Genomic DNA, 25,225 nt, shown 5'->3' with positions numbered 1-25,225 from the left:
TCAATCATATACCTCTGTATTTTTTTTTTAATATTTATTTTTCAGTATTTGGCGGACACAGCATCTTTGTCTGTATGTGGTGCTGAGGATCGAACCCGGGCTGCACGCATGCCAGGCGAGCGCGCTACCACTTGAGCCACATCCCCAGCCCTGTATTTTTTGAATTTTTAAAATGGACTCATAATATTTGAAATGTAAAAGAAACCATCTCACTTAAAGAGACAATAAAACTTCAGGGATAATAGTCGTAATTGGGATATTTAATGTTTTGTTAGCTATTTAACTTAATCCCATGAATTCTATACAGATGTTGGACTGGTAATATTAAATAATGGCTTAGTAAAGCAATAAACCAAGCATAGATGGAATTCAGGGAGAAAAGGCTAAGAATTATAAATTTGACGAGGTAAAATTTGAAGGCAGAGGAAGGAAAAATGTGAGAAAAATCGGTATTTTTCTTGAGTATAATTAGGGGCTACTTCTGCCTGAACAATACTGAGTACATGGTGTACTGTATTATAATCCTTAATACTAGCTTTTGTTGGCGTGTTGTGGGGAGAAGTAGAGTGATACGGATGATGGAATGGGTATGAAGGATAACTTATGAAATCAGTAACTCTACAAACTTTAGATTGTTTCTCTAATCAAATGTTTTCTAAACATTATTTTCACTGTAATGTGTTTTTTTTCCACAGAGACCGTTGGTGTCTTTTTGTAATACTCTCTCTCTCTCTCTCTCTCTATATATATATATATATATATATTTAACTTATATTTATACACACACACACACACACACACACACACATACATACACATATATATAATCTTTAGTTTACTTTGAGGGAGGAAATAAAAGAAAAACTAAATTGATACAAGTAGAAGCTTTCACACAATCTTTGGATTTTTCTGATCTTTCTGCTAGTCTTATGATCCTCATAATGATTTTTCAATTTTTTTTTAATCATGACCATATGTCTGTCATCACCATCAGTTCTTCACTGAAACATAATAGCCAGTCAGCCTCTAGGGAGGATTTAAAAGGAGGAACATTTTGTTTACAGTACTTAGTGTTAATATGATCTATAGGTATGTCCAGGGGGACTGAAATATACATGCTGAAAAATGTCAGCTTTAGAAGTTTGGCTTAATTTATTTTTTCAGGTCCTGGACTTTAATCTTATATTATTATAAGCAGTTTTATATATAGTATTGGAATATTTAAAATATTTTTTGTAATGTTAAAAAACTTGTGCTAAACTATCATTTGGCTTATAAAATGTCATATAAATAAGAAGTAACTCTTTATACACAGCAAAGAACACAGAAGAAGAAGAAGCTATGATGCAAGAATGGTTTATGTTAGTTAATAAGAAAAATGCCTTAATAAGAAGAATGAACCAGCTTTCTCTACTGTAAGTACTCATGACTGAGCTTGTTTTTCCTATGGCATTAGGCTTTCTGTTATTGCCTTCTTTAAAGTTTCCTATTTATTGAGCTCAATTTTTTTCTTTCCTTAGAAATTACAGTATATTTTATACTCTATTACAGTATGTTTTATATTAAAAAGTAAATATACATATATACATACATTTTTTTCACTGTTTCCATCCAAACAGTAAAAATTTGTAAATGGAGCGATTAAACACTGAAAAAGTGTTTGTTTTACAAAAAGTCAAGGTATATAAACAGTTCTTATGTTTTGGAAATAAATCACTTGTGCAGAAAAAGGAGTTTGGGTTTATATTAATGGTTAGAGGAAAACCCTTTAGAAAAATAAAATTGAAGTTTATTGAACAAATTCTAAGTTAAAAATAAAATAACACTTTATAAGAACAAAAATACATTTGTTGTTTACAGATAATGTTAATCTAAACTTTGGGATAAGAGCTTAATTACTTAAATAGAAGTGACCTTTTTATGACTGTAGGATTTAAAGTTAAATGGAGAATAGATCAAATGTAAACATTCTAGTCTTTGGTGTTAGTTCACTAACGCTTGTTCCTTTCTGCTCACTAGCAAAGTTCTTATGGTATGCCACCTAGTGTGGGAATGACCAGGTTTATCTTTTATTTTGTTCGAAAAATCTACTTTTATAATTCCTATCATTTCTAAACTTGATAAAAGAATTATGATGAAGCACAAAACTTAACTAATCCAGAATCTTTGTCTCCATTTTTAAATTTGTGCTGGTAATATTTTCATGTTTCTTATATAATCTTTTCACATAGAGTTTTGAATAAAAGAGTGTTGATTATGAACTATAAAAAACATTTTTGAAAGTAGTCTTATATCTGGCACCTAATACAAGAAGCTTTGAAGAATGGGACTACTTATCCTCAGATTAAAATATACCTCTGTGCCATTCAAGAATTCAAAGAAGAAAATAATAGCATTAGTAAATATTCAGCTGAGAAAGATTTTAGGTTTTTGTATATCATTTGTTTGGAGTGGCTTAAAGTTAAAGAGAAAAGTCAGTTATGAGTCCTAAAATCAATGTAACCTAAAGGTTCTTTTAAGTGTTTAATGATTTAGTAATTAGCATATTGATGAACTTTTGCAACTTGCCTAGGGAAAAAGAACATGATTTGGAACGGCGGTATGAACTGCTGAACCGGGAATTGCGGGCAATGCTAGCTATTGAAGGTAAGAAATGCAGTGGTGGGTGAGGTGGATGAGGTGTCAATTGTCAAAGAGATTTTAAATGTCTGGTTTTACTATATCTTCTCTACTAAGGTCTACAGGAATCATGTAAATAAATGCCTTGTTGGTAGAAAGTAGTATACATATGAATCTAAGGACTCTAATCAGATAGATAATCATTATGTTTGCTATTAAGTACAAAATTGTCTTAACTTTTGATTCAGGTAGCTTAAATTTCCATTAAGTGAAAAATGTAAGGAGGGTTGATTTAATTACATTTTACTTATATGCCATTTAAAGTTATTTCCACTGAAGAGGTTCAGAAAAGATTTATCATTTTGATTTTTAACCTTAGACTCTAAATTTTACCATAATATTTAACTGATGTCAACATTAAAATATGTCACTGTGCAGTCTACTATAGATCTTAAGAGTCTAGCTCCTATTAAGTAAATAGTCAGGCAAAGATTGGCATAAGAAAAAAATTACACACTTTCACACTTTTCAGAAAGTTTTTAACTAATTATATAGTAATTCTGTGCATGTTTATAATGTCAATAAATATTGGCCACCTCAACTATAGCATTTTTTTTGTAAAATGCATTTTTTTTGTAAAAATTCCTAGGTGTTTTATAATGCCCTTCTCTGTACATATCTCTCAGTTGAAAAAGCCTTATAGTTCAAAGATTTCTGCTTAAAAGCTAATCCTTTGGGCTCTGTAAAATGGATCTTTTGTTTAATCAATGCAAATTGATTTTCTTATTCTATATTGACCTCTTAACCCATTGACTGTCCATGGTAATTTTGTTCTTCACCTGATAAGGTACCTGATCCATAATAAGTCAATTCTAATTAGTTCAGAAACTAGAAATTTAAGTTTGTAAGGGAAATCCAAATGAAGTCTTATATTCTTAAAATATTTTAATATAATATTGTCATCAAGTAAAAAGTACCCTATTTATCTACATACTATCTTATATGTTACAAAAGTTTTATTTTTAATTACTTTTATATCTATTGTCTCATTTTATAAAAATCAGTGATATTTGGATATTCTCATTTAGAAATTTACTTTATTTTGATTTACTTTATTTTAAAAGGCTTCATTTAGCCAATTTCTTTCAAATGACTCTCTAAATGTATTAAATTATACCACTTATAAAGGAAATAAAATTTGTGAAAATTATTTAAGCAGTTTTGTGAAACTTGCCATTGAAATAAAAATTCACAAGTACACTAAACAGTATTTTTCTTCCATAAGTAGTTTTTATAGTCATAGCATAGTCTTTAAAGGAGATTGGAATTGGAAAAGCTAAATAGTTGAAAAGTAGATGCAGCAATACTATTTATATAGGAATATATGTATATATATGTATATATATAGTATGTATAATATATCTCATTATACAGTATATTCTTTATAGATTCATTATACATTACACTTAATATAAAGTGTTATTGAATTTTTTTTACCCATCCTCTCCTATATAGAGTTGACTTTTAAGGCAGACATTGGTTCTATACCCCAAAGCCAGTATTATTAAAAAATACTAAAAAAGGAGGACCTTATGCATGACAGTTTTATTCCTATATACAGAATTAACAGTCTTAAATAATCTAAAATTTTATCTGCCTAATCTTTTTATACATACATAGGAACAGTAGAAACTCATATTCTTTTAAGAAGAGGGGAAACAGTAGAAACTCATATTCTTTTAAGAAGAGGGGAAAACAATGTTTTTCTTTTTTAAATGCTTGTAGTGGGCTTTGAGTTATTGTTCTCTCTCCCTCCCTCCCTCCCTCCCTCTCTCCCTCTCCCTCTCCCTCTCCCTCTCCCTCCCTCCCTCCCTCTCTCTTTCTCTCTCTCTCTCTCTCTCTCTCTCTCTCTCTCTCTCTCTCTCTCTCTCTCTTTAAATTACATTGTCCCATATGTGACAGTGCCTGGAATCTCTCTGCCAGTTTCCTTTGCTGGTTGACGGAAAAGGGAGACTTGAGGAAAGGAACAGCCTGTTGATTACAAATAAAGACACTTTCTTGGAGAGAGAGGCCTGTCCCACTAGCCTGGGCAGGATGTGGGCAGGGCTCTTAGAGAGGTGCTGATCATTGTGAAGATCAACTCTGTGAAGACAGTGTCCTCTCAGCCAGCCCTTCGAATGGACACACAAGCAATTCAATAGCCTTTTTGAGTATTAAAACACCACAGAAAAACATGAATAGTCAATAATAGTTGGTTTTGTTTGTTTTAAAGTTTTCTTTGTTTTAAAGTTCATTTCTCTCTTCTTTCCTGATCTCTTCTTCTTATTAGCCATAGATAGTTTAATTAATAAATAAAAAAATTAAAATCATTTCAAGTAAATCTGCTGCTGAAACTATTCATCAAGTGGAAGGCATATAATAGCCATAGTACACTAAAATAAATATTAACAGCTTGGTTTGAGAGAAAAAATATTCAATACATTTATTCTTCTGAGAATCTATAATCACTTTGGCCTATTTCTTACCCTTTTTTCCTGAGGTGTTTTCATAGCAGGAGTTTCACTCTACTGAGCTAAGTTGTAGGATCCCTCAAGCTAACAAACATCTTTTAGATACTTTTCCTATAGTTTTTTTTTGTTGTTGTTGTTGTTCCAGATTATTTAATGCCCCCTCAGGAAAGATAAATTCATTTCTGAACACATTGGGGTGGGCTTTCAGAAAGTGGTATGTTCATTTTCTGCACAAGAAATGGATCTTCTCTAGGATTTTGTACATCTTGATTTATTCTTGGCTTAGAGTTTGAAGTGGGTGCTCTTCTAAAGGGATTTATGCATAGGTTCACTATTTTTGTAGTTATGGTTTATATGATAAGCTTTTTATATTTAAAATCAATATGTAATCCTGTGGAGGAGCTTATCCCCTAAAACCCCATTTGTAAATCTATTTTAGCTTTGTTACACAGCACAGCCACAGTCTTCCATAGATTGATTAGGTACAGCAGTAGAATCCTATCAAATGGCCTGTTCTGATGATGATGCAAACTCTTTCAGGATTGCTAGTTGACTGGAACTAAAGATAAGACTTGACTGCAATCCCCCAATGTGCTCTTTACAAAACTAGTGTTAATTTTCATCAAAGTGCCAGGCTTATTTATAGTGGCGAGGTTGAAGGTTTACTACAAGAACTTTAGGTCCTTTCTATTAAAGTGTTTATAGGTATTTCTCTTGCCTTTTTTCAAGGTAATTATCAACTTCAGCAAGTAAACTGAATTGGGGAATGAATAATTGGCCCTATATATGAAAAAGAGTTTTTAAATTAACAAAACAGCTCAGTGCAGATGGACATAAACAGAATCTCTTTATTTCAACACTTTGGCTCAAATGCAGCATCAAAACTTAATCCTATTTGTTGTGAGAGGATATGGCTTTTGTAGCAAAAGTACACTGGAATCTTTAAATTAATCAGAACCCACATTGTAGTCTGTCCAAGCCAAAGTCAGTGCAGCTAGCTAGCTGTGACTGGTGTTATAGGTGAGTAATCCTTTTTTTTTAAATGCATAACAGGTAACACAGAAACTTACTTGCAGATTTTTAAAACATGACATGTCTAGGTGTAGCTATTTAAAAGTGGATTTTTTAAATTTAGTCATGTGAATATCTTGTGTAAATCTTGACCAATTTTAAATGTAATATTTTACAAAGAAATGAGCAAAATAATTTTCTTAATTTCCAAAATTAGCATTCAAGTATATATAATATGTATGTGTGCGTATATGTGTACATATATATGTAATTTATTTGTACTGTGAGAAAGCAAATACATAAATGTCTAATTTGGCTAATGTATAATCTGGTCACTGCAATAGCTATTTGCTGTATAATTGACTAATATTTCATAATAGATATTAATGTAGTAATAGCATATTTAATATGCAAAATCCTATAAACTTGTGTTAGAATACTTAAAATTCTGATGTCAAATTTAACTCTTAAATGATGCAAATCATCAAAATATTGTTAATTTTAAAACGTTTTTATTCCAATGGGAAATGTCATTAGTGAGCTTGGAAAAGGTAAGATTAAAGATTTTTTTAAATACTTCATGGATTAAAAAAAGTTTCCTTTTTTATCCATATGTTAAAAATCCTAATTTTTCAAATGTTAAAGAAGTGCTGGTATTTTAAGTTATTAATTAAAGCTGTGAAAGTGTCTGGTCAAGTTCATAGGAGTAATTTAAAAGAGTATGTGCCTGTTGTTAAATTTTATTTTTTCTTAAATTTCTAAAATTTTCAATTTGATAATATTTTTTGCATATGGTGGAGAAAGTTTATTTCCTAGTTGTAAAGATGATATCAAAATGTTTTAGTAGAATTATAAATCTAAACTTATAATCAGGATGATTTCTTGAGGTTAAAAATTAAATAATATTCATCAATGCTAAATTTAATAATTATAAAATTTTGTTAAAATTTTGTTATAAATTTAATAGTTTTTTCTGAATTAATATTTCTAGAACTGCAATCATCTGGATTTAGAATAAATAACCTTAAAGATCTTTCTAGCCTGGAGAGTCTATTAATTTACTTGCTGGTTAGAATAAGATTATTTTAAAAACCAGATAGAAAATTGTACAGCATTTCTATCTTTAGTTGCATTTTAAGAGAGTAAATTTGAGATAAATATGGCTTCTCTTAGTTTTGCTTATTAGAATTCTTTCACTCAGAAAAAAGGATTCCAAAATAATGGTTTCTTTATTCTCTCCATGCTATATAGGATATTTCACTTTTTAAATAAGAATATAATAATGATTCGTTATTTAATGTATTTATTTTGTGATGTTTTGTATCTAATGTAGATAATTAATATATGGCATGTTTCATTTTTATATATTTATGTGTTTGAGCTTATAATGAAAGGAATAGTGATCAAATTGAATAAACTATTCTAGCTTTTTGCGGCTATTCTAACCTTTATTGCATGATGATGCATCTAATTTTTAATTTGTAAATACAAGATAGAATTCCCTCTAGCACCATTTGCTTTCATAAAGCTGCTGAGCAGTTTGCTGTCTTGAATAAATTTTGCTTTGGAGGGGGTCGGGGGGGATTTGAACCAGCACATTCTTGTGTGGTTTGTGAAGATTCACATGGTAACCAGCGGTGTGCATTGTTAGGTTTATCTGAATAAGCACCAGCCATGTGAGTTTTAACATGATTGCCCAGGGCAATGGAGAGAGAAGAGAGAAACCCGAAAGGATTGCACTTCTCTGTTTTTTGGAAAGTGCATTTGTTGGGGGAGGAGGGGGCTGCAAAGTCAGTGGCCACGATTTTTTTTTTTTTTTTAAGCTGGTGTCCTGTTTCCCTCTAGGTCCTCATTTGTTCTGCTATCTGCCTCATCATCTACTTCTTCTTTTCATTGTTTACCTTCCTAATGAGGGAGGCGGGGTAGACTGGGAATTGATTGACAGTTACAAGCCCTCACAGTCTGGCCACAGAGCAGTTGGCTTTGGTTTCAAAAGTGTTTTAAATGTTCGATTCGGTCCTGTTTTTATTAAATGAAACTGCTGCTCATCTTAAGGAAATTAATTATCAGACTAGCAAAGATTAGGGAATATATTATTGGGGCCTAAAACCTTCATGCAAACGGTCTCCACCCTTGGAAAGATCACTGCCCATCGGATTTTCCAACCTTTAACATGAGGTTTCAAAAAGAAATATGTTATTTTTTTCCTTTGCAAAAGTGCTTTGATTTGAAACTACCAAGCAAACGTCTCCAAAAGAAAACTGGCTGTGATGCGATCGAGAGCTGCAGTGTAATATTGCAGAGCAAATTTATTTTTTACTTCAAAGAAAAATGCTAATTAGCCGATTCACTACTTTTAAAGTTATTGTGAAGCATATGGCGCCCAGTGTGAGATACATCCAACTGCTAAAATAGAGCGAGGAGGAAATTAGCGAAGAATGGGCTGTTTGAGGTGAGAGTGGGGGTGGAGAAGGAGGGTAGGTTCTCAAGCAGATTCTCTAGCCTTTCAGAATGATTTTATCGCCCATCTCTGTTTCCCGCCTCCTCGTTTACCAGCTCCCACCACCACCCTGGGCCAACCTCTCTGGCCTTCAGCTCCCCTCCCCCACTTTGCCTGGATACAGGTGCGCACCTCCCGCTGGCCACCGGCTTACACCTGGTCTCTAGCAGGTTCCAACCCTGCCGCACCCATCTCTATGTGCGGGAAATATTTAGAAAGTGGAGTTTTAGGGGTGGCACCCTCACCACAACAGCCAGACTCCATAGAAAACACTAGCTAGTGGATCCATTAACATAGTTTGCTTAGAGATATAAGGAAAGTGGAAAAAAGCGGGAAGGGGGAGGGAGGGAGCCGGGGTGCGGAGGCCTTGCCGTGGTAACTAGCCTCCTGTTCCCTACAGACTGGCAGAAGACCGAGGCCCAGAAGCGACGTGAGCAGCTCCTGTTGGATGAGCTGGTGGCCCTGGTGAACAAGCGTGACGCGCTTGTCAGGGATCTGGACGCGCAGGAGAAGCAGTGAGTGGATCTTGGGGTTGGGGTCCAGGTGCGGCCGCCTGCCCAGGGGCCGAGAAGTTTGCGGAAAGTTCAAACCAGAGGCCTAGGGAAGGGCGGGGCAGCTTCCTGCTAGCCCCGTGCTACCCATTCCTTTACCGCTGGGGATCCAAATACCGGCAAGTGGGGAGTGCTGCTCTGCCCTCCACGAAGAAAAAATAATTTTGTTTCCTGTTTGTCTGACGTCCAGGGCCGAAGAAGAAGACGAGCATTTGGAGCGAACTCTGGAGCAAAACAAAGGCAAGATGGCCAAGAAAGAGGAGAAATGTGTTCTTCAGTAGCCGTCAGACTAGAATCTCCCAACATTTTACTCTTGGGTCCCCAGGCCAGAAACAGTCGAACTCGTTGATTTAAAACTTTTAACGTTTTGTTTGGCTGAATTATACTTCTGTACCACCACCACCACCCATTTTCCGCCATCCTATCCAGATGATATACAGAACTCTAAAACAGTCCTGTTTTAGAGTTTTAGGAGTGTGTGTGAGTGTATGTGTGTGTGAGTGAGCTAGTCATGTTTTTGAAATCATGTGAAATAGATTTGCAGACACCTTGTGAGTGATTGGTATTGGAGATGTTCAAGAAACAGTTCAAAAAAAAAGAAAAATGCTTCCCTCATTGTTTTCCCTTATTCTTTTGATGGGAGGAAAAATTTGAAACCTTGTTGTTGTTGTTGTTGTTATTGTTGTTATTGTTGGTGGTAATAGCATAATGACAGTGGGAGGGGGGCAACTGGGGGATAAGAAAAATGTCATGAATGATTTTTTCCAGTCCTACCATATGTACCACTTACTCTGTTACCTAAATTTCATAGTTAGATCATATTCAATATACTTATAAACTGTTCTATTACCAGTGGGATTTTCTGCAGTTGTTTTGCATTTCACTGTAAGTATAATAGAGCTCTCTGCCTTCCTCTGAGGATGACCCTCTATGGGAGCCTGAGACAAGTCCTGTGGTTTGAAGGTGAGCTGTAGGATGGGACTCATTGATATGCAGCAGTTTACAAAGACAATTTTATCTTCTGAGAATGCGCCACCTTTTTCTCTGGAAAATTATTTATTACATCTTGCTTGGTTTCTACATTTAATTGGGTCCGGACATTGGGTCAAGAATGCTGTTAATATTTATTCTGTATTGATAAAAGTCTGTCTTGCCAGTACAAGTAAATCCCCCATTAATATTTTCTTCTCTAGCATAATAGTACTGTCATTTTTGTGAAAATGGTTATGTTTATTTATTACAATACTGAGTCGTATATAAATTTTCAATAAAAGCAGAAACTTTCTTACCTTAAATGCTGCTGCTGTTTTTCTTGCAATGAAAACTTGGGTGGAAGTTTAAGACTTTTCATGAGGAAAATGGCCCTCTGGAATGAAAGGCAGGATACTGCACTGTATTTGAAGTTGAGTAAGTTTACACCATCTCCGAGGAGCCCTGCTGACACACGAATGCAAATTGAAAACTAATTAGTCATATTCTTAACGAGTGTAAACTATTATCTCTTTAGGGAAGGGGTCATCTCTGTTGAAGATTTGAGGAAATTTGTGATTCTACACCACTGAAGAAATGCTAATATTATGATGAATTTTCTGCATTGTTTAATTGTTACAGTTTTTCAGTCATATGAAAGAGAACTCTGAACTCTTCTTCGGATAACCAGCAAGTCTGTGGGTACTGAAGTGAAAGGAAGAAGGTTATTGTTGGAAAAGGTGGATTGGGGGAGGAATGTGTGCGGGTTTGTATGTATGAGATGAGAGAAAGAGAACTTCTAACAAGAATTTCTACGCCACAGAAAAAAAAGTGGCTATTCTATGGTAGTTTCCATCACTCGTCTACGGGTGTCCAAACAAAGAAAGCTCGTTCAACAAGTCCTGAAACTTAAGAGAAAACACTGGCAATTACACTTTAGCCTAGACATATCTCTCTCTCCTCTCTCCCTCTCACTTCCTCTCTTTCCTTCCTTTTCTCTCCCTTTCATTCCCCCCCAACACACACACACACACACACAAAATTTCCTTCTAAAAGTATGCTGCTCCTTCTAATTGCCGGTCTTTCAAGGTGATAAAAACTTGCCAAGGTATAATTCTTTCATGACAAGAATTTTTTAAGTTATAAAAAAAAGTTAATGGAACTAAATGAAATCGAGTATTTGCCCTCTTTATTCGAGCAAAACAGCGAACTGCTGCTCTCTGAGGAAAACTCAGAACCCGCTCTAACCCCCTGGGCACTCGCAGACGGAAACCGGCCGCCCCAAGCAGCCTGGGGCTTGGCGGGGACGGCACCCATCCTATTTACGCTGGATTCCTGGAAACTTCCCCTCTGAGGGGCCTCGCAGAAAGGCGACTTTTCCCCGCCCCCAAGCCGTGCCGGACCAGCCAAGTGACAAACCTTCCCTAGCCCCACATTTGCTCGAGTGGTTGGGGGCAGCTGTGCGACCCTCTTGCCCCTCCTGCTTCAGTCCCCAGGCTCACGGGGTTTCTATTTGGGCTGCTCCGCGGCGCCCGAACGCCCCTCAGCGGCGGTGGAGCGCGGACCCCGGGGACTAGCGAGGTCAGACCCGCGATCAGGGTGCTGGTCCCGACTTTGCGCAGGGCTCCCAAGGGCAGGCTCCCAAGGGCAGGCGCGAACCCAGCACGCCAAGGGACCGAAACTCGAAAGCCCGCGCTGTGGGATCAAACACTGGGTCTGGGGGTTGCGCGGGGGCAGAAACGTTGGCTGCAGGCTGGCTTGGACACAGTACCCAGGCCAGTGCCCAACTTTCGCCTCTGGCCAGGAACCCTCGGCTCGGGATCAAAACTCCTCCCCCTGTCCCAACTGTCCTCCAGAGTCTGGTCTGGCCTCGAAGTCACCTGGATGCTGGATCCGGGTCTCGGGGCCCAGGTCCCTCGCCCCTGCCTGGGTCATGGATTTTAAGCTGAGACGCCTTCCCCTCCTCCAGACCTGTCTCCACTTTCCCCTCCCCGCGCCGCCGTCGTTTGCTAGAATGGTCGCGGCTTCTGGCCCAGCGTTTCCCACCTGGAAATTTGCCTAGCGACCGCCGCCTCAATCCTCTGCGCAGCATTCAAGAAACTTTCATCTCAGTCCCGCTCCCTCTCTACTCTCCTCCCTCTCCCCTCTCCTCTCTCTCTCTTTCTCTCCTCTTAATCCCGGGGTTTTGTGGGCTGAGCATTAAGAAAATTCGCCCACAATTTGGGATTAGATAAATACTCTCATTAGGGGGAAAAATCCTTGCTACTTGATACCTCCCGACTTCCCCGAGACTGGCAGCATCTGGAACCGAGAACGCCGGACTCCTGCGCGGCGGGCCTTAGGGACAGCGCTGGCACATTCCTATGCGCAACGCAGCCCCACCTCGCCACGCCGGAACCAGGCCAGGTTCTGCTGCTGCCGCGAAACCGCCGGGGGGAGGCGGGAGGACGAGAGGTTTCGGGATCCGGCCAGGGCACTTGTCCCGACACCAGAGAGCCAACCTGGGCACACAAGGCACAGGCCGAAAACTCTGGCAGCGCTAGGCTACCCAAGCGGACGCCCCCCGACGAGTCCCGCAGGACGTCCGCATACTCTTCCCCACAAACTAGTGCGCCCTAGGTCGCGCCTTTCCCTAGAGTAAGGGACAGGAGGATATTTCATTTCTATTTTAAAACCTCACAAGGATCTCCGTAGCTCCAGGCCACGGACAGCTGACCGTGGGCCTCGCGAGCTACTACTGGTGGGGGCCTGCGCAAGCCTAAGGTGTGTCCCCGCCTGGGCCAGAGCTGCGCCCTGTGCTGTATCTTTCCCTTTAAAGGTTCTCTAGGTTCTCCATCTCCCCCCAAACACACACCCCATTTTCTTCCTTTCCTCTCCTTCTTTTATTCTGCTTTCTCTTTCTCTCCCTTTTGTGAATGGGCCGCGGTGTCTTTGTTCTGGAGAGAAGCGCCCGTGTCGCTGACTTTTGTGAACCAGAGAAGGATCTTGTAAAACCTCCTTTTCTCCTTCGTACTCCCCCACTCCCACCCCTCCTTCCTTGCCCCTTTGATTAGATGTTCCCTCATCGTCCAAAAAAAAAAAAATGTAATTTCGTTGGTCCGGCGGCCACTTTCTTTGAACATTAGCTCGCTTTCAGCTCCAACTTCAATTAGAAGGAGTTGATTTTGAGAGATCAACAAAAGAACCGACCAAAGCCTTATTAAAGGTCCTAAGAAGATCTCCCGGGTCCTTTGAGAAGCAGTTAAGGAAACAGTGTGCCCTCCATCATATTCTGTTACCGTATTTTATTCGGACTCCAAAGGAAAGTGTCGCTTGGGGGAGGGGAAAGCACTTTGATGAGCGGCGGCTGCGGCCCCTTTTCACTCAGCGGGCTCCCCCTTCCTTCTCCTCCTCCTCGCCCGGCGCCCGGTCAGGTCTCTGTGCCCGACCCCGCGGCCGGGCAGCTCGGGCGCTCCCCACCGCGGTGCGCCTGGCGGCTCTTTGACTCGCCCTCACACTTACTCCCGTTCAAACTTTTCACTCCGCCTGTTGGGGTGGGGGTGGTGGAAGATTAAGAGGAAGGGGTAAGAATTCCTCGAAAGGGAGCAAAGTGGTGCCTGATATTCAATAAGAGGTGCCATTTAAAAGAATTGCCTCGTTCAGGGTTGGGCCAAAAACACTTTTTACAAAGTCCCCACAGGTAAATGTGCTGGGCAAGTTTGTTCGACTGGGAAAGGGGCTTGGCCGGTACGAACAATACGGGGAAACCGCCTCAAGGAAGCTTCTTCCACAACATGTGGAAAAGAAATTGAGGGGTAGGGGGTCTAGGGGCACATTTCCCACCAGACTGTCTGGTAGGTCTTCCACGTCTTCCACGTCTCGGAAGGGGAGGCAGTAAGAAAAAGAGTTTCCTACCCAAAGCTTAGATTGAGAAGTAGGGTGAGTGTGACAGAAAGGGGACACAGGGTTCCAACGGTTCAAAAGAAGTTTTTAACACTTGCAAACACCTTTAAGGACTAGGAACTCCTGGAAATGATGAGGAGCTGGTAAGTGGCGGCGCCTCCCCTGTGGGTGCTTATCCCAAGCGCGGGAGTCCCGGGGAGCTGAGGGATCTGCGCGCCCAGAACTGCTCCCGCGCTCTGCACAGTAGCTTGCGCCGGCACGAGCTGCCCGCGGCGTCTGTCGGCAGGTGGGGGTGAAGAAAGGAGACGCTGGGGCCCAACGCGCTGCGAAAGGGGCCGGGGACCCACGCTCCTCTAGCCCGCCGCCCGGGAATCCTCGCGCCCACACTCCGGCCGAGGAGCCGGGCGGTGAGAAGAGTCCGATTATCCTGCACCCCGCCTCTCTACCACTCCCTCAGGAGCACCGAGAGGGCGAAAGAAGGGCTGGGGGCCCCTAGGCAGGCTTCAGGATCCGCGGCCCCTCGGCGGCAGGGACTCCGGCGCTCAGTTAGCCCTCCTCGCCTTCCTCTGCGCGGAATTTGCCTGCGGAGCCCCAGAGTTAGCGCGCGACCGGGGCGGGGCGGGCGCGCGGCGAGGGCGGGGTGTAGAAGGCGGGGGAGGGCGGGGGCGCGCGGAGGTAACCCCCGGCTCGCACAGCCATTGCCCGGCTTCCTGTCACTCAGCTCGCCCAGGGCCCCCGATTGGCGGCCTAGCCCGGTTACGCACTCGCTTCGCGTTCACATACCCGGGGAGGGCAGTAGAAAGGTGATCAATCTTCATCAGGCTACATTTCCAATCACCTAAACAACCGAGCAAGACAAGCCACTCCGACAAGGTAAATTGCTTCATTTATTTAGTTTGCAAAGTGACTCTGCAGGACTTCCCCAGTCCCCGCCGCCTCCACGTTGCACTGGGAGTGCAGCGGCAAAGGCCAGCCGAGCCTCCTCCCAACTCTGCCCCTCGCATCCCCCTCCCCCTTGGAGGGCCCTCGGCTGGGTCCCGGACTAGGCAAGGTCCTGGGAGTGTGTGGAGCTTTGCAAACAAAGTGTGCAATAAAGTGAAACCCAGAGGGATACTCACAAAGCTACTGGGAAAAAATGGGAGGAAGGAAGTTGGGGAAAGAAAGAAGCCCGGGGGTCCCCTATCAGCCCCCGGGGTAATTCCGGTGCCGCTCTATTTTGCAGGTTGGCTGCCCGGCGGGTCTCTGAGGGAGCCAGGTAGATGGTGAGCGGCCCCGACAGCTGAGGGCAGGTAAGAGGAAAACCTCGGGGCCGCCCGGAACTCCGGGAGCGCGTTGGTTACTCGTGTAACCCCCTCCTCAGAACGACCGCGGCTTCCCGGGTCCCCGGCAGGTGGGCGGGGCTGGGGGAGCGGCCTGGCTCCCCTCCTGGAGTGTGGAGGACCCCAGACCGCTGCTGCGGCCCGGCGCCCCCTCCCCCGCCTCCTCCGAAGTAACTGGGCTTTGGTGCTAAGTTTGGAGAAAGTCTTTGAAAACTCTCGCTGCACCCTAGCAGAGAATCGCCGAGGCTGGAGTCCCATTTTCCTTTGGCCCAAGAGCCCTCGCTGTTTCCTTTTTTTTGTCCTGAAAACTGGCTGTCCCTGACCGCGGCCGTGGGTCCCCCAGGGCGGAGGCGGGGGTTGGAATGGGAGTCTTCTTGAGCTCAGACTTTTCTCTCTCGGAATTCTCTAACCTGGGTTCCCTGGCCTGCTTTGCAGAATTCCCGCGAAGCGGGGTATAGTGAGAAGGCCCTCTGAGGTCCCAGTCCCACTCCCCAGCGCCCCTTCCTGACCCTTGAGAGTAGCGCCACGGATTCGGAGCAGCTGCGGAAGCCATGCTTCGACCTTCCAGCTCCAGTCTGCGTGGGCTTTGACGATGAGGCCTAGTTTTCTATTCTCGATCGTGTCCTGGGGCCCGCGGGTTCAGTTAGTAGAATGGCAGAGAGCACAGGCGACCTGCTCTACTCAGTCTTCCTGAATCCCCGAGGGCCTTTGGGGCGCTGGTCTGGTCGCCCTTCATCGTCTGATGGGATCCGGTGGATGGGATCGGGTTGTGCGCAGCCAGACTGGGGGAAATGAAGGCCCGGCCTGCGCGGGCCAAGAAGGGAGGGTTGAGGCAACCCAGACCTCCGGTGGCGTCTTGGAACTGCCGCTTATACAGCGGTCCCTTCGTCGTCTTCTGGCCGACTTGCTGGGTCAGGGCCGGTGACTGAGATTGAAGTGCGGTGGAATTGCGGGGGGAGCTTCCGCTCAGTGACTGGGCACCGACAGGTCGGCTGAAATGGTGATGGCGGGCTCTGGGGCAGGGGCGCAACGGTGGAGACCTTTGAAGGAATGATGTCTCCCAAGTGGGCTAGGTATCGGGCGAGCCCAAGGTGCAGTTAGCCTTCCGCGTTAAACTCAGTCTGACCCTCACAATTGTCCACCTTTTTGTCTTGCTTTCAAAAACATTTGAAACAAAACGAAACAACCCCTCACGCTCTGGGCGGTCTGCCGTCCAGGCGCCTAGGGAACTTTTGCTTATGCAATATGGAGCCGACTTCCCCCGACTCAAAATTTTGCCTGCACTTGGGATTTTCCAAACTTCGTGGTTCTGGCTCTGACCTCCCCAACCTGACTGCACTTTTAACCTCTCCTTACTCTGGTCGACACCCTACGAGTGTCTTAAACCCGTGCCAAGCCCGAAAAGAGGCAGTGACGATCCAGAAGAAAAGTTCACTTTTCACAAGGAAGCTGTGGTCCACATGCTGAGGCCTTGTGGAGCCTAATTGACTGCCCTTGCGCAGTTGCGCTGCCTCTCTCCTCATCCCGAGGCTCCTCGCCTTGGACAAAACCTGGAAGCCGAAGTGGCTCCGAGTGACGGTTTTCATGTCTCCTGTTTCCATAGGCCAGGCCCCCAGACGCAACAGCTTGAAGGACTTCGCGGTGGGAACCCTGCATCCCTCCTGGCCCCAGGCCCCCTGGATCCGTCGGGGCGCCTCTACCCGGCTGTTAGCATGATGTCTTACCTCAAACAACCCCCATATGGCATGAATGGGCTGGGCCTGGCCGGGCCGGCCATGGACCTTCTGCACCCCTCTGTGGGCTATCCGGGTGAGCACTGGCCCTTCTGACCCAGCTCCCAATCCCTACAAATGTTGGGGAGCCTCAAACCCTAAAGTTTGAGCCCACGATATTGTAAAACAGGCCCGGGAATCCGTATTACATGCGTGGCCCGCTACAGGCACATGGGCAGAGCCGCGGGTGGGTGAAGTGGACAGAGCTTTAAAACGTGCCTTACCAGCTTGGTCACACTGGCAACCTGTCGTCTCCTGCTGTCATCCCATGTCCTGCGTAGAGTACATTTACCCAGTGATTCCTTTTCCACGTGTGGCTCTGTGTGTGTGTGTGTGTGTGTGTGTGTGTGTGTGTGTGACTGTCCCCTGCTCCCACATTGAATGAGGAATGTGGACACTCTGGGCCCTGATATAAAAGCCAAATTTTCATTATGCAAAGCGGCTCACTGTACTGAGTTAAACTGTATTCTAGACCAGTGACCTGCACCAACTTTTGCTCTGGTATAGTGGAGGACTTAGCTGAGCGAGCGCAGTATTTCTTTTCTAGCTCCCACTCTTTTACCCCCATTTATTCCCTTGGATAATGTTTTCCAGGCCGTGTTTCTGCGCTCCTCCTCCCCCACTTCCTATCCCCCACCCATAAAGTGTGTGTGGGTGTGGGGAGATGTGGAGGAAGGGAGATTGCATGGCTTCCTTTTCAACCTCTGAGAAACAGGGAGGCGGCAGCCCTAGGTGTTGGAGACTCGTGTCCCAGTGGAATATACGCACTTTCTCCCACCTGTGGCCTCTTAGGCTTAACCCTCGCCCCCAACACCCGGATAGTTTCTTTTGCTCCGAGCTTGGCTTTTTCTTGCCGTGGCTGGGTTCTGAGCCTACCAGGGTACCTGCCCAAGCCCTCTAGCGCCACCGCTGACCCGAGACGCCCGCATGTCCCCGCAGCCACCCCGCGGAAGCAGCGGCGGGAGCGCACCACCTTCACGCGCTCACAGCTGGACGTGCTTGAGGCGCTGTTCGCCAAGACTCGCTACCCTGACATCTTCATGCGCGAGGAGGTGGCGCTCAAAATCAACCTGCCAGAGTCCAGAGTCCAGGTGCGCGCTTCTAGAGGTCTTTTGGGTCAGGATAGTGTAGCTGGTGCCATCCGGGAAAGGACTGGCTGGGAAGGGTGGTCCGATGTGGGGGCGGTTTTACAGACTGGGCAACCCCCTCTCGGACTCCCCCTAGCGCTGGGCGTCAACCAGGAAAGGGGGATAAAGTTAAAGGAAATGACTTAAAGCCCTGGATCCAGCCCTTGTCACCAGGGCGCCTTCGGTATTGAAAGTCGTTTTTAGGATTACAGGAGGAGAGCTAGACTCCCCAACGAGGAGTGCCCTGAGAGTCCGACATTTGCCCTGGCTTCCTTGGCTGCCCCATACTTGGCAATTGCCCTAGGAGGCCTGATTTCTGCCCCTGTCCTTGCATTGCATCCTGGGGATCGGGAAACGCGTGAGTGCAGCTTAGCCGAGGCTGGTGTTCTGCCTGGGAGTAAGCTCCGCGAGTGGCGTCGGTCTGATTAGACTTTCTCTGCCCCGGGAGGACTCTAAGAACAAAACCTGGCTGTCGGCTTTGCTATTTCTATGTTTGAGATGAAAGTGTTCCAACAGTATTGTTGGGATTCTAACTCAGAACCCCTCTCAAGGGTCTTTGTCTAGGCTTACATTCCCGAAAGCTAAGAAAGGACCAAGAATACAATTTTATGTGCTGAGGGCCTTCCAGAAGGAGTGAGAACTTTATAACTCACCGTTCCATTGGGTTCCCCAAAAAAGTCCAACGAAATCTCACCCAAGCTTCCTTCCAGAGAAGCCCCTAGTACTTGAGTACTGATTCTGTTTGGCCTCCAGCCTTGCTCCCACTCCTACCCAAGCATTTGTCCTGCCCAGTTCGGGCTTCCAGGAGCCAACTCAGTGAAACTGCTTGGGCCCCAAAGTTGGTAACTGTTCCTCACCCCGCTGCTCAGTATCTCTCTGCGGTTTCCTGAGCTCAATTCTTAGGAATCAAGGCCTCCAAACGTACTTGGGGTTTGGGGGAAGCAGCCACCAGCAGTTTAGAGATGGCTAAACTTCTGGATGGACAGAAGTAAACGTTCCGCCCTCAGGCTGAGTTGCGCTAAAGAGGGGAAAGTACACACCCCTACTCCCGAGCGAGTTGAGGAGGGGCTTTGCGCAGAGGGATGGGGGAGGGTGCAGGAGCTGGAAACCGACGTGCGGGGGAGGGGGCAGTGTCTGGCCGGGCCGGAGAAAGGGAGGGGCGGAGGTTTGGACTGAGAGGGACTCGAGATCCTGGGCGGGGTAGTGGGTCCAAGGGGCGGAGGAGCAGTAAGCTCCACTCGCCCCCCTAACCGGCTCTCCCAAACCCGGCCCGCTGCAGGTCTGGTTCAAGAACCGCCGCGCCAAGTGCCGCCAGCAGCAGCAGAGCGGGAGCGGAACCAAGAGCCGCCCAGTCAAAAAGAAGTCGTCTCCGGTGCGGGAAAGCTCCGGCTCCGAAAGCAGCGGCCAATTCACGCCACCGGCTGTGTCCAGCTCGGCCTCGTCCTCTAGCTCGGCCTCCAGTGCCTCCGCTAACCCCGCGGCTGCTGCGGCTGCGGGCATAGGTGGCAACCCGGCGGTGGCAGCCGCGTCGTCGCTCAGCACGCCCGCTGCCTCTTCCATCTGGAGCCCGGCTTCCATCTCACCCGGCTCAGCACCGGCTTCTGTATCAGTACCCGAACCGCTGGCCGCTCCAAGCAACGCCTCATGTATGCAGCGCTCAGTAGCGGCAGGTGCCGCCACGGCAGCAGCGTCCTACCCCATGTCCTATGGCCAGGGCGGCAGCTATGGTCAGGGCTATCCCGCGCCCTCCTCTTCCTACTTTGGCGGCGTGGACTGCAGCTCATACCTAGCGCCCATGCACTCGCATCACCACCCGCACCAGCTCAGCCCCATGGCACCCTCCTCCATGGCTGGCCACCATCACCACCACCCGCACGCGCACCACCCGTTGAGCCAGTCCTCAGGTCACCATCACCACCACCACCACCACCACCACCAAGGCTACGGTGGCTCGGGGCTTGCCTTCAACTCTGCCGACTGCTTGGATTACAAGGAGCCTGGCGCCACCGCTGCTTCCTCCGCCTGGAAACTCAACTTCAATTCTCCCGACTGTCTGGACTATAAAGACCAAGCCTCATGGCGATTCCAGGTCTTGTGAACCCAGGAGGAAGAGGAAGAGGAGAAGAACGCAACTACCTGCGCCCTCATTGGCCCCATCCTGTTGCTGCTGCTGCACCGCCCGCCTTTGCCTCTGCTTCTCCAAAAACTGAATTTTCATACCCCCAAAAGATGCCCACTGTCTGCACTACCAATTCCCATCTCTGTACCACTTGCTTAAGGGATGTGCTAACCTGCCTACCCCTTGGATGGGGGGGGACCGGTGCTTCGGCTTGGCCCACACGTTCTATGCGGGATTGCTGAGTGCTCTCGCTGTCAATCCCACCAAACTCCTAAGACACCCCTTCCAGTCTTTCTGGACAGCTATTATGCACTCTCGCAGCCTTCGGAGGCTCTTCGCTTTCCCACTGTTTGAGCCCAACACTTTTATTTATTCTTTCTGGACACTGGAGTCACTAACAGGCGTGTATATGCCCATTGGAGTGCACCCACACACTACTCCAAACCTGAACAACCACTAAGTGTTTCTCTCGCACAGACTCCCCCTCCCCCTCTCGTCTGCCCTAGATCCTGCTCCCCGCCTGCAGGCCACAGTTTCCCAGCGTTTCCTCCTCCCCAGCGGGGTGCTCTGGGCAAGGCCCACTGGAGAAGCGCCCCCAGCCTTCAGCGCACAGAGCCGCATCCCCCGCCCTGCGCTGGACTGGTTCAAGCTTCCGCCTTGGCGGAAATGCTGTACATAGTCGGGTCCGTTCCAGGGACCACTTAAAACTTTCTAGTTGCTGTTGGTGGAACTGAGCATATCTTGTGTAGCGCCCAGGAAACAGAACTTTAAGATATATACAGCACATATATATATGCATATATATAAAACAAAAGCAAAAAATATGTTCCCTCTGCCCCCTTTCCTCTTCTTTAAACGATGGAGTTTTTTTTTTGTTTCAGTTGTTACAAGGCTGTCCTGCCCTCTTCACATCTTCTTCTGTGTATTTATTAAAAGAGAACCTCTTGGTTCTAGGAAGCTGGGCGCGGAGGATCAGGAGTGTGGAGGAAATAGCCAAGTCAGGATACAGGGGTGGAGGTTAGGCTCTGTGGGGAGCACAGGACTGAGCCCCTCACTCTGTCTGAACACAGGGTCGAAGTTACAGCTCAAGAGACCAAAAACAGAACAAAAATTTAAAAAGGTAAAAATACAGCAGTATGGAAAAACAAACCCAGGCCCTACACCCCAGTTCCAATTCCTCTGTCGGCTTCTCTCTCTTTAAACATCTTTGTTTTGTCTAGTGAGTTTTTAGTGCACCTTCATTCTCCGAAATCTGTGGAGAGCCCGCGCGCCTGTGTATCAATTTTGGTTTTGGCCGCTTCGTCCAGTAGGTGGGAAAGTAATTTGTAAATTTGATTTGTCCGATGTGAAGATCACAAATTACTTGTTGAAATGTAAGGCAGTTCCCCTCCTCTTTATCTACATTATTTCCCGAAAATAAATGCAAATCAATGAAAGGATTGTCAGTGTTGCTCTTCTGATTCCACCCTCAGGTCCCAGTCTCGGAGGGCTAAAAGCGAGGGAAACTGCTCTAATAACCCGCGTGTTAATGACCTGCGTAGAGCTGGAGGCCAAAGAATGAGGTGGGAAGACGTGACAAGAGGAGCCCCCCAAAACATTCTTTTAGGGAGTGTATCCCCTACCCCCACCCTACGTGGGCCTGGCCTCCCCCACCCCCAGGCATTTTGACCCCGCACCCCCGTAGCCATCCAGGACAGAGACAGGTGTCAGGACTCAATTCCCGAAGCAATTCCTTTCTCTTCAGAGGCAGGAGCCTGGCACTGATTTCTTCACCCTAATTGCCTGCACCAGAAAGAAGAGGGGGAGGGGAAGAGGGTCGGGAGGCGGGAAAGGATAGCTCTGTAATGCTCTCAGAGCTGAGCCAAAAAGGAAAAGAAAACAAAACGACAAAAACCCGATCTGTGTCCTGCATGTTGGCAGCAGACAATCTCCCTTTCTGCTGAGCTGTCCCGGGTGGCTTCACTGCGGCTGGGGGATCCTAGTCATTCTTACCACGTGCTAAGACGCCCTTCTAAACCCTCTGTCTGCGCCAGAAGTAGCCAATTTATCTTTGTTCGTAGTGTAAAGTTTCTTTAAAACATACAAACACAAAACATGGAAAAATTGACAAGGACGCGTTTCACTGCGGCAGGGAGACATGATGCCCAGTTTGGGGTTGGGGGTCAGTTCCTTTCCAATGAGGGACCATAGGAGTGTGTGTATTGGGGTGTGTGGGGGGGGGATGCTTCCCTAGAAATGCAGAGCCTGGAACTGTCCAGACTGTTTGGCCTGAAACCTCCTGGGTCTAAGGCTGAGAAGCTGCTCAACTTGTCTATGGGCGGGAAGGAAATAAGGAAACAACGAAAAGTTTCCTGCGAAATGACCAATATCCTCTGTTCAACTGCGTGTGAGACCTGAGGACACGCAGTGAGGCCGAGTTGGACCAACCACCCCTCCCCAGGGCCCAGCGCCCTCGCTGGGGAAAAGCCTTCGCGGCTACCTTCTCCCTCGGGATTTGGACGGCTGGGCTCAGACCCACCCTTTCCAACCCAACAAACCAATCTTCCCTGAAGGGCGCAGCCCGGGCCTGGCCTTACGAGGTCCAGCTGCGCAGCCCCGAAACACGGGCCTGCGGGCAGGGCGGGCGGTGCCCACTCAGGCCCTCCCTTAGGCGCCGCCTACAGTGAAATGGGCGGCCAAATCGGACCTGCTGGGTGAACTGTGGCCCCTCAGGTGCGGGGTCCGCACGTGCCGTGCGGGTCCCCGAGGTTTCCAGCTTGCGCCGCACGGGCCTAGGCACCTGGGCTTCAGGCCTCATGGGCGCTCCCTTCAGCGGCCCTGCCTGCCCTGGCCCGCTCGGGCCCACGCAGCAGCTGCCAGCTCCGCTCCAGGCCCAGGTGCTGGGTCGCCTCCGCCCGCGTTCCCTGAGGCGTGTTCTGTGGGGCCCGGCGGCCTCTCGCTACCAGGTGGAACGAAACCCGGAGACGCGGATTCGCACAGGTGCTCAGACAACCGTGGGACCTCCGGAGCCAGGTACCCGATCACTGGACCTCAGTGTCCTCTCAGGGGTTACTTGGCCTCCGTCGGCCTGGGACGTGCCTGAACCCCACACTTGAGGCGGAGGCTGCGGGTGGGAAGGGCGGGCGCGAAGTCCTGGCCCACCTGCCGGCTGGCGTCCAGAAGCTGGGCCCTCGGGTAGGCCGGGCACCGGCGGTTAGGCTCGCGGAGGCCGGGGCACGAGGCTTCGAGAAGAGGCACGTGCTTCTCCTCTGGGCCTCCTGGCCGGCCTGTGCGGGAGGCCCCGCCGAGCTGAGTGCCAACCAGGAGCTGGGAGGCTCGGGGCCCGCGGGGCTGCGGCGCCACCTCTGGCCGCCCCGACGCCGGGGCGTGGGGCAGCGCGGCAAGGGCTCTGCCCAGCTGCCTGCGGCCCGAGGTGGCCATACGGAAGTGGGGGGGGGGAGTGGGGACGCCCGCGTGGGCCAAGAGTCCCCAGGCCGCGACGGTGGCTTGAGCGGAAGGTCCCTCCCGGGCCGGCCACCTGTTAACAGGCGGGTTCTTTGAGAACCGTCCTCAGTTCGCCCTTCCGTCGAGGGAGGCAGTTTGTTCTGGTTGGTTTGGGGTGTTCGCGACACATCTATTATTTAAGGAACTTAGGAGATTCAGCAACCTCAGAAAACTTAACATTAAGACGTCTCTTAATGTTCAACAACGAAATGTTCATGTTTTCTATTCGGAGCTTGTGTTCTTTGCTTGCAGGGTAAAGGGCCAACAAACCTACCCTTAAGTGAACTTGTGTGAGGTGCTTGGCGGGGTAAAGAATGGGTCACCTCTGTGAGTTTTAAAGATTGTTTTTTAATCTTAAAACTCTCAAGGGCACTGCAAGCATTTGCTGAAACTCCAAAAAGATTTGGTGAAAGTAACCTCGTTTGTCGGAAGAGTTTTTCCTTGTTATCTTTCCTGGCAGTTACTGAGGGTTTATAGAGACAACGTTTTTCTAAATTGTGAATTGCTGTTTTAGAAAAATCCTTAAACCTGTAGAATTTCAAACGCGAGGAGAAAATCTGAGAGGAAAAACAGGAGAAAACTTCAGACTGAATGTCAGCAAATTCATGTCTGCTATAGAAGAGATACCAAAAAACTTAAGTGATTGCTTGTGTCAAAAGAAAATTTCGAGTTTTTTCATGTATTTTGTGCAAAATAACAGTTTCCACAGCTAAATTGTTAATTTTTTTTCAATTGTGAAAATAAAAGGTAAATTCACTACTCACTCTGGCAGAATTAATTATAATGTTAATGATATCATTAATGCCTGACAAGCACCAGGGTTGTCTTTAGAGACACAGAAATAAAATGTATCTCATATATGAGTGTAGTTAATGTATACGTTTTTGGTAAAGAGAGTCTGTATCATTACTATTCAAGACCAGAAAATCACTTGGCTTCTGATGCAGAATTAATTTAAGAACAGCAACAAGATATCTTTATAAAATTCCCTAATTAAAAACAGAACGAGTTCTCAGCAAGTTATTCTATATTTTCCAACTTTCTCTCCCTTCCCCCATACATTTTAATGTCTAAAATGAAAAAAAAAACTCAGCTTCAACAATAATTAAAACCACCAACTTAAAAATTAATGTAACAATGCATTGCTCATTTGACAACAAGAAAATATCTCCATTATCTTAAAGAACCCATTTAGATAAATGTTTGGGTGTCTGAACTGTATTTTTTGAAAAACCAGAAGCTTCCCCCCCACCCCGAGTTTAATACGTGATTCCTGAGAAAGCAATTATGCCTCTTAATCAACATGTTGATATTTACTTGTATCTGAAAAAAGAATTGAAGTGTGTGTGTGTGTGTGTGTGTG

The 25,225-nt window shown here is 46.3% G+C and overlaps 2 protein-coding genes across 11 annotated transcripts in view; both read left to right on the top strand.

The window, feature by feature from the left end:
• The window catches only part of Ehbp1 (EH domain binding protein 1), a 316,989-nt gene extending 306,503 nt beyond the window's left edge, over positions 1 to 10,486 (top strand). For 8 of the 10 annotated variants that reach the window (XM_040271158.2, XM_040271164.2, XM_078029123.1 and 5 more), the window contains 4 exons: positions 1,316 to 1,415; positions 2,573 to 2,646; positions 9,041 to 9,155; positions 9,382 to 10,486. In XM_040271158.2, the coding sequence (XP_040127092.2) occupies positions 1,316 to 1,415; positions 2,573 to 2,646; positions 9,041 to 9,155; positions 9,382 to 9,472 (380 nt within the window). In that variant the 3' untranslated portion in view covers positions 9,473 to 10,486. Of the gene's footprint in view, positions 1 to 45; positions 1,420 to 2,572; positions 2,647 to 4,581; positions 8,960 to 9,040; positions 9,156 to 9,381 lie in introns of those variants that run through there. The other 2 variants (XM_040271165.2, XM_078029127.1) reach the window with 2 other exon arrangements.
• A 4,294-nt stretch (positions 10,487 to 14,780) lies between these two features.
• On the top strand, positions 14,781 to 21,818 carry Otx1 (orthodenticle homeobox 1). The gene is made up of 5 exons (XM_005322056.3): positions 14,781 to 14,915; positions 15,265 to 15,331; positions 16,965 to 17,170; positions 18,073 to 18,224; positions 19,540 to 21,818. The coding sequence occupies exons 3-5, from the start codon at positions 17,074 to 17,076 to the stop codon at positions 20,356 to 20,358; spliced, it is 1,068 nt and encodes a 355-aa protein (XP_005322113.1). The 5' UTR covers positions 14,781 to 14,915; positions 15,265 to 15,331; positions 16,965 to 17,073; the 3' UTR covers positions 20,359 to 21,818.
• The last annotated feature ends 3,407 nt before the right edge of the window (positions 21,819 to 25,225 follow it).

This window comes from Ictidomys tridecemlineatus, chromosome 12, assembly GCF_052094955.1.
Source record: "Ictidomys tridecemlineatus isolate mIctTri1 chromosome 12, mIctTri1.hap1, whole genome shotgun sequence".
Taxonomy (NCBI): domain Eukaryota; kingdom Metazoa; phylum Chordata; class Mammalia; order Rodentia; family Sciuridae; genus Ictidomys; species Ictidomys tridecemlineatus.
Note: the sequence above shows the minus strand (reverse complement) of the source record. Positions and strands in the feature narration are given on the sequence as shown.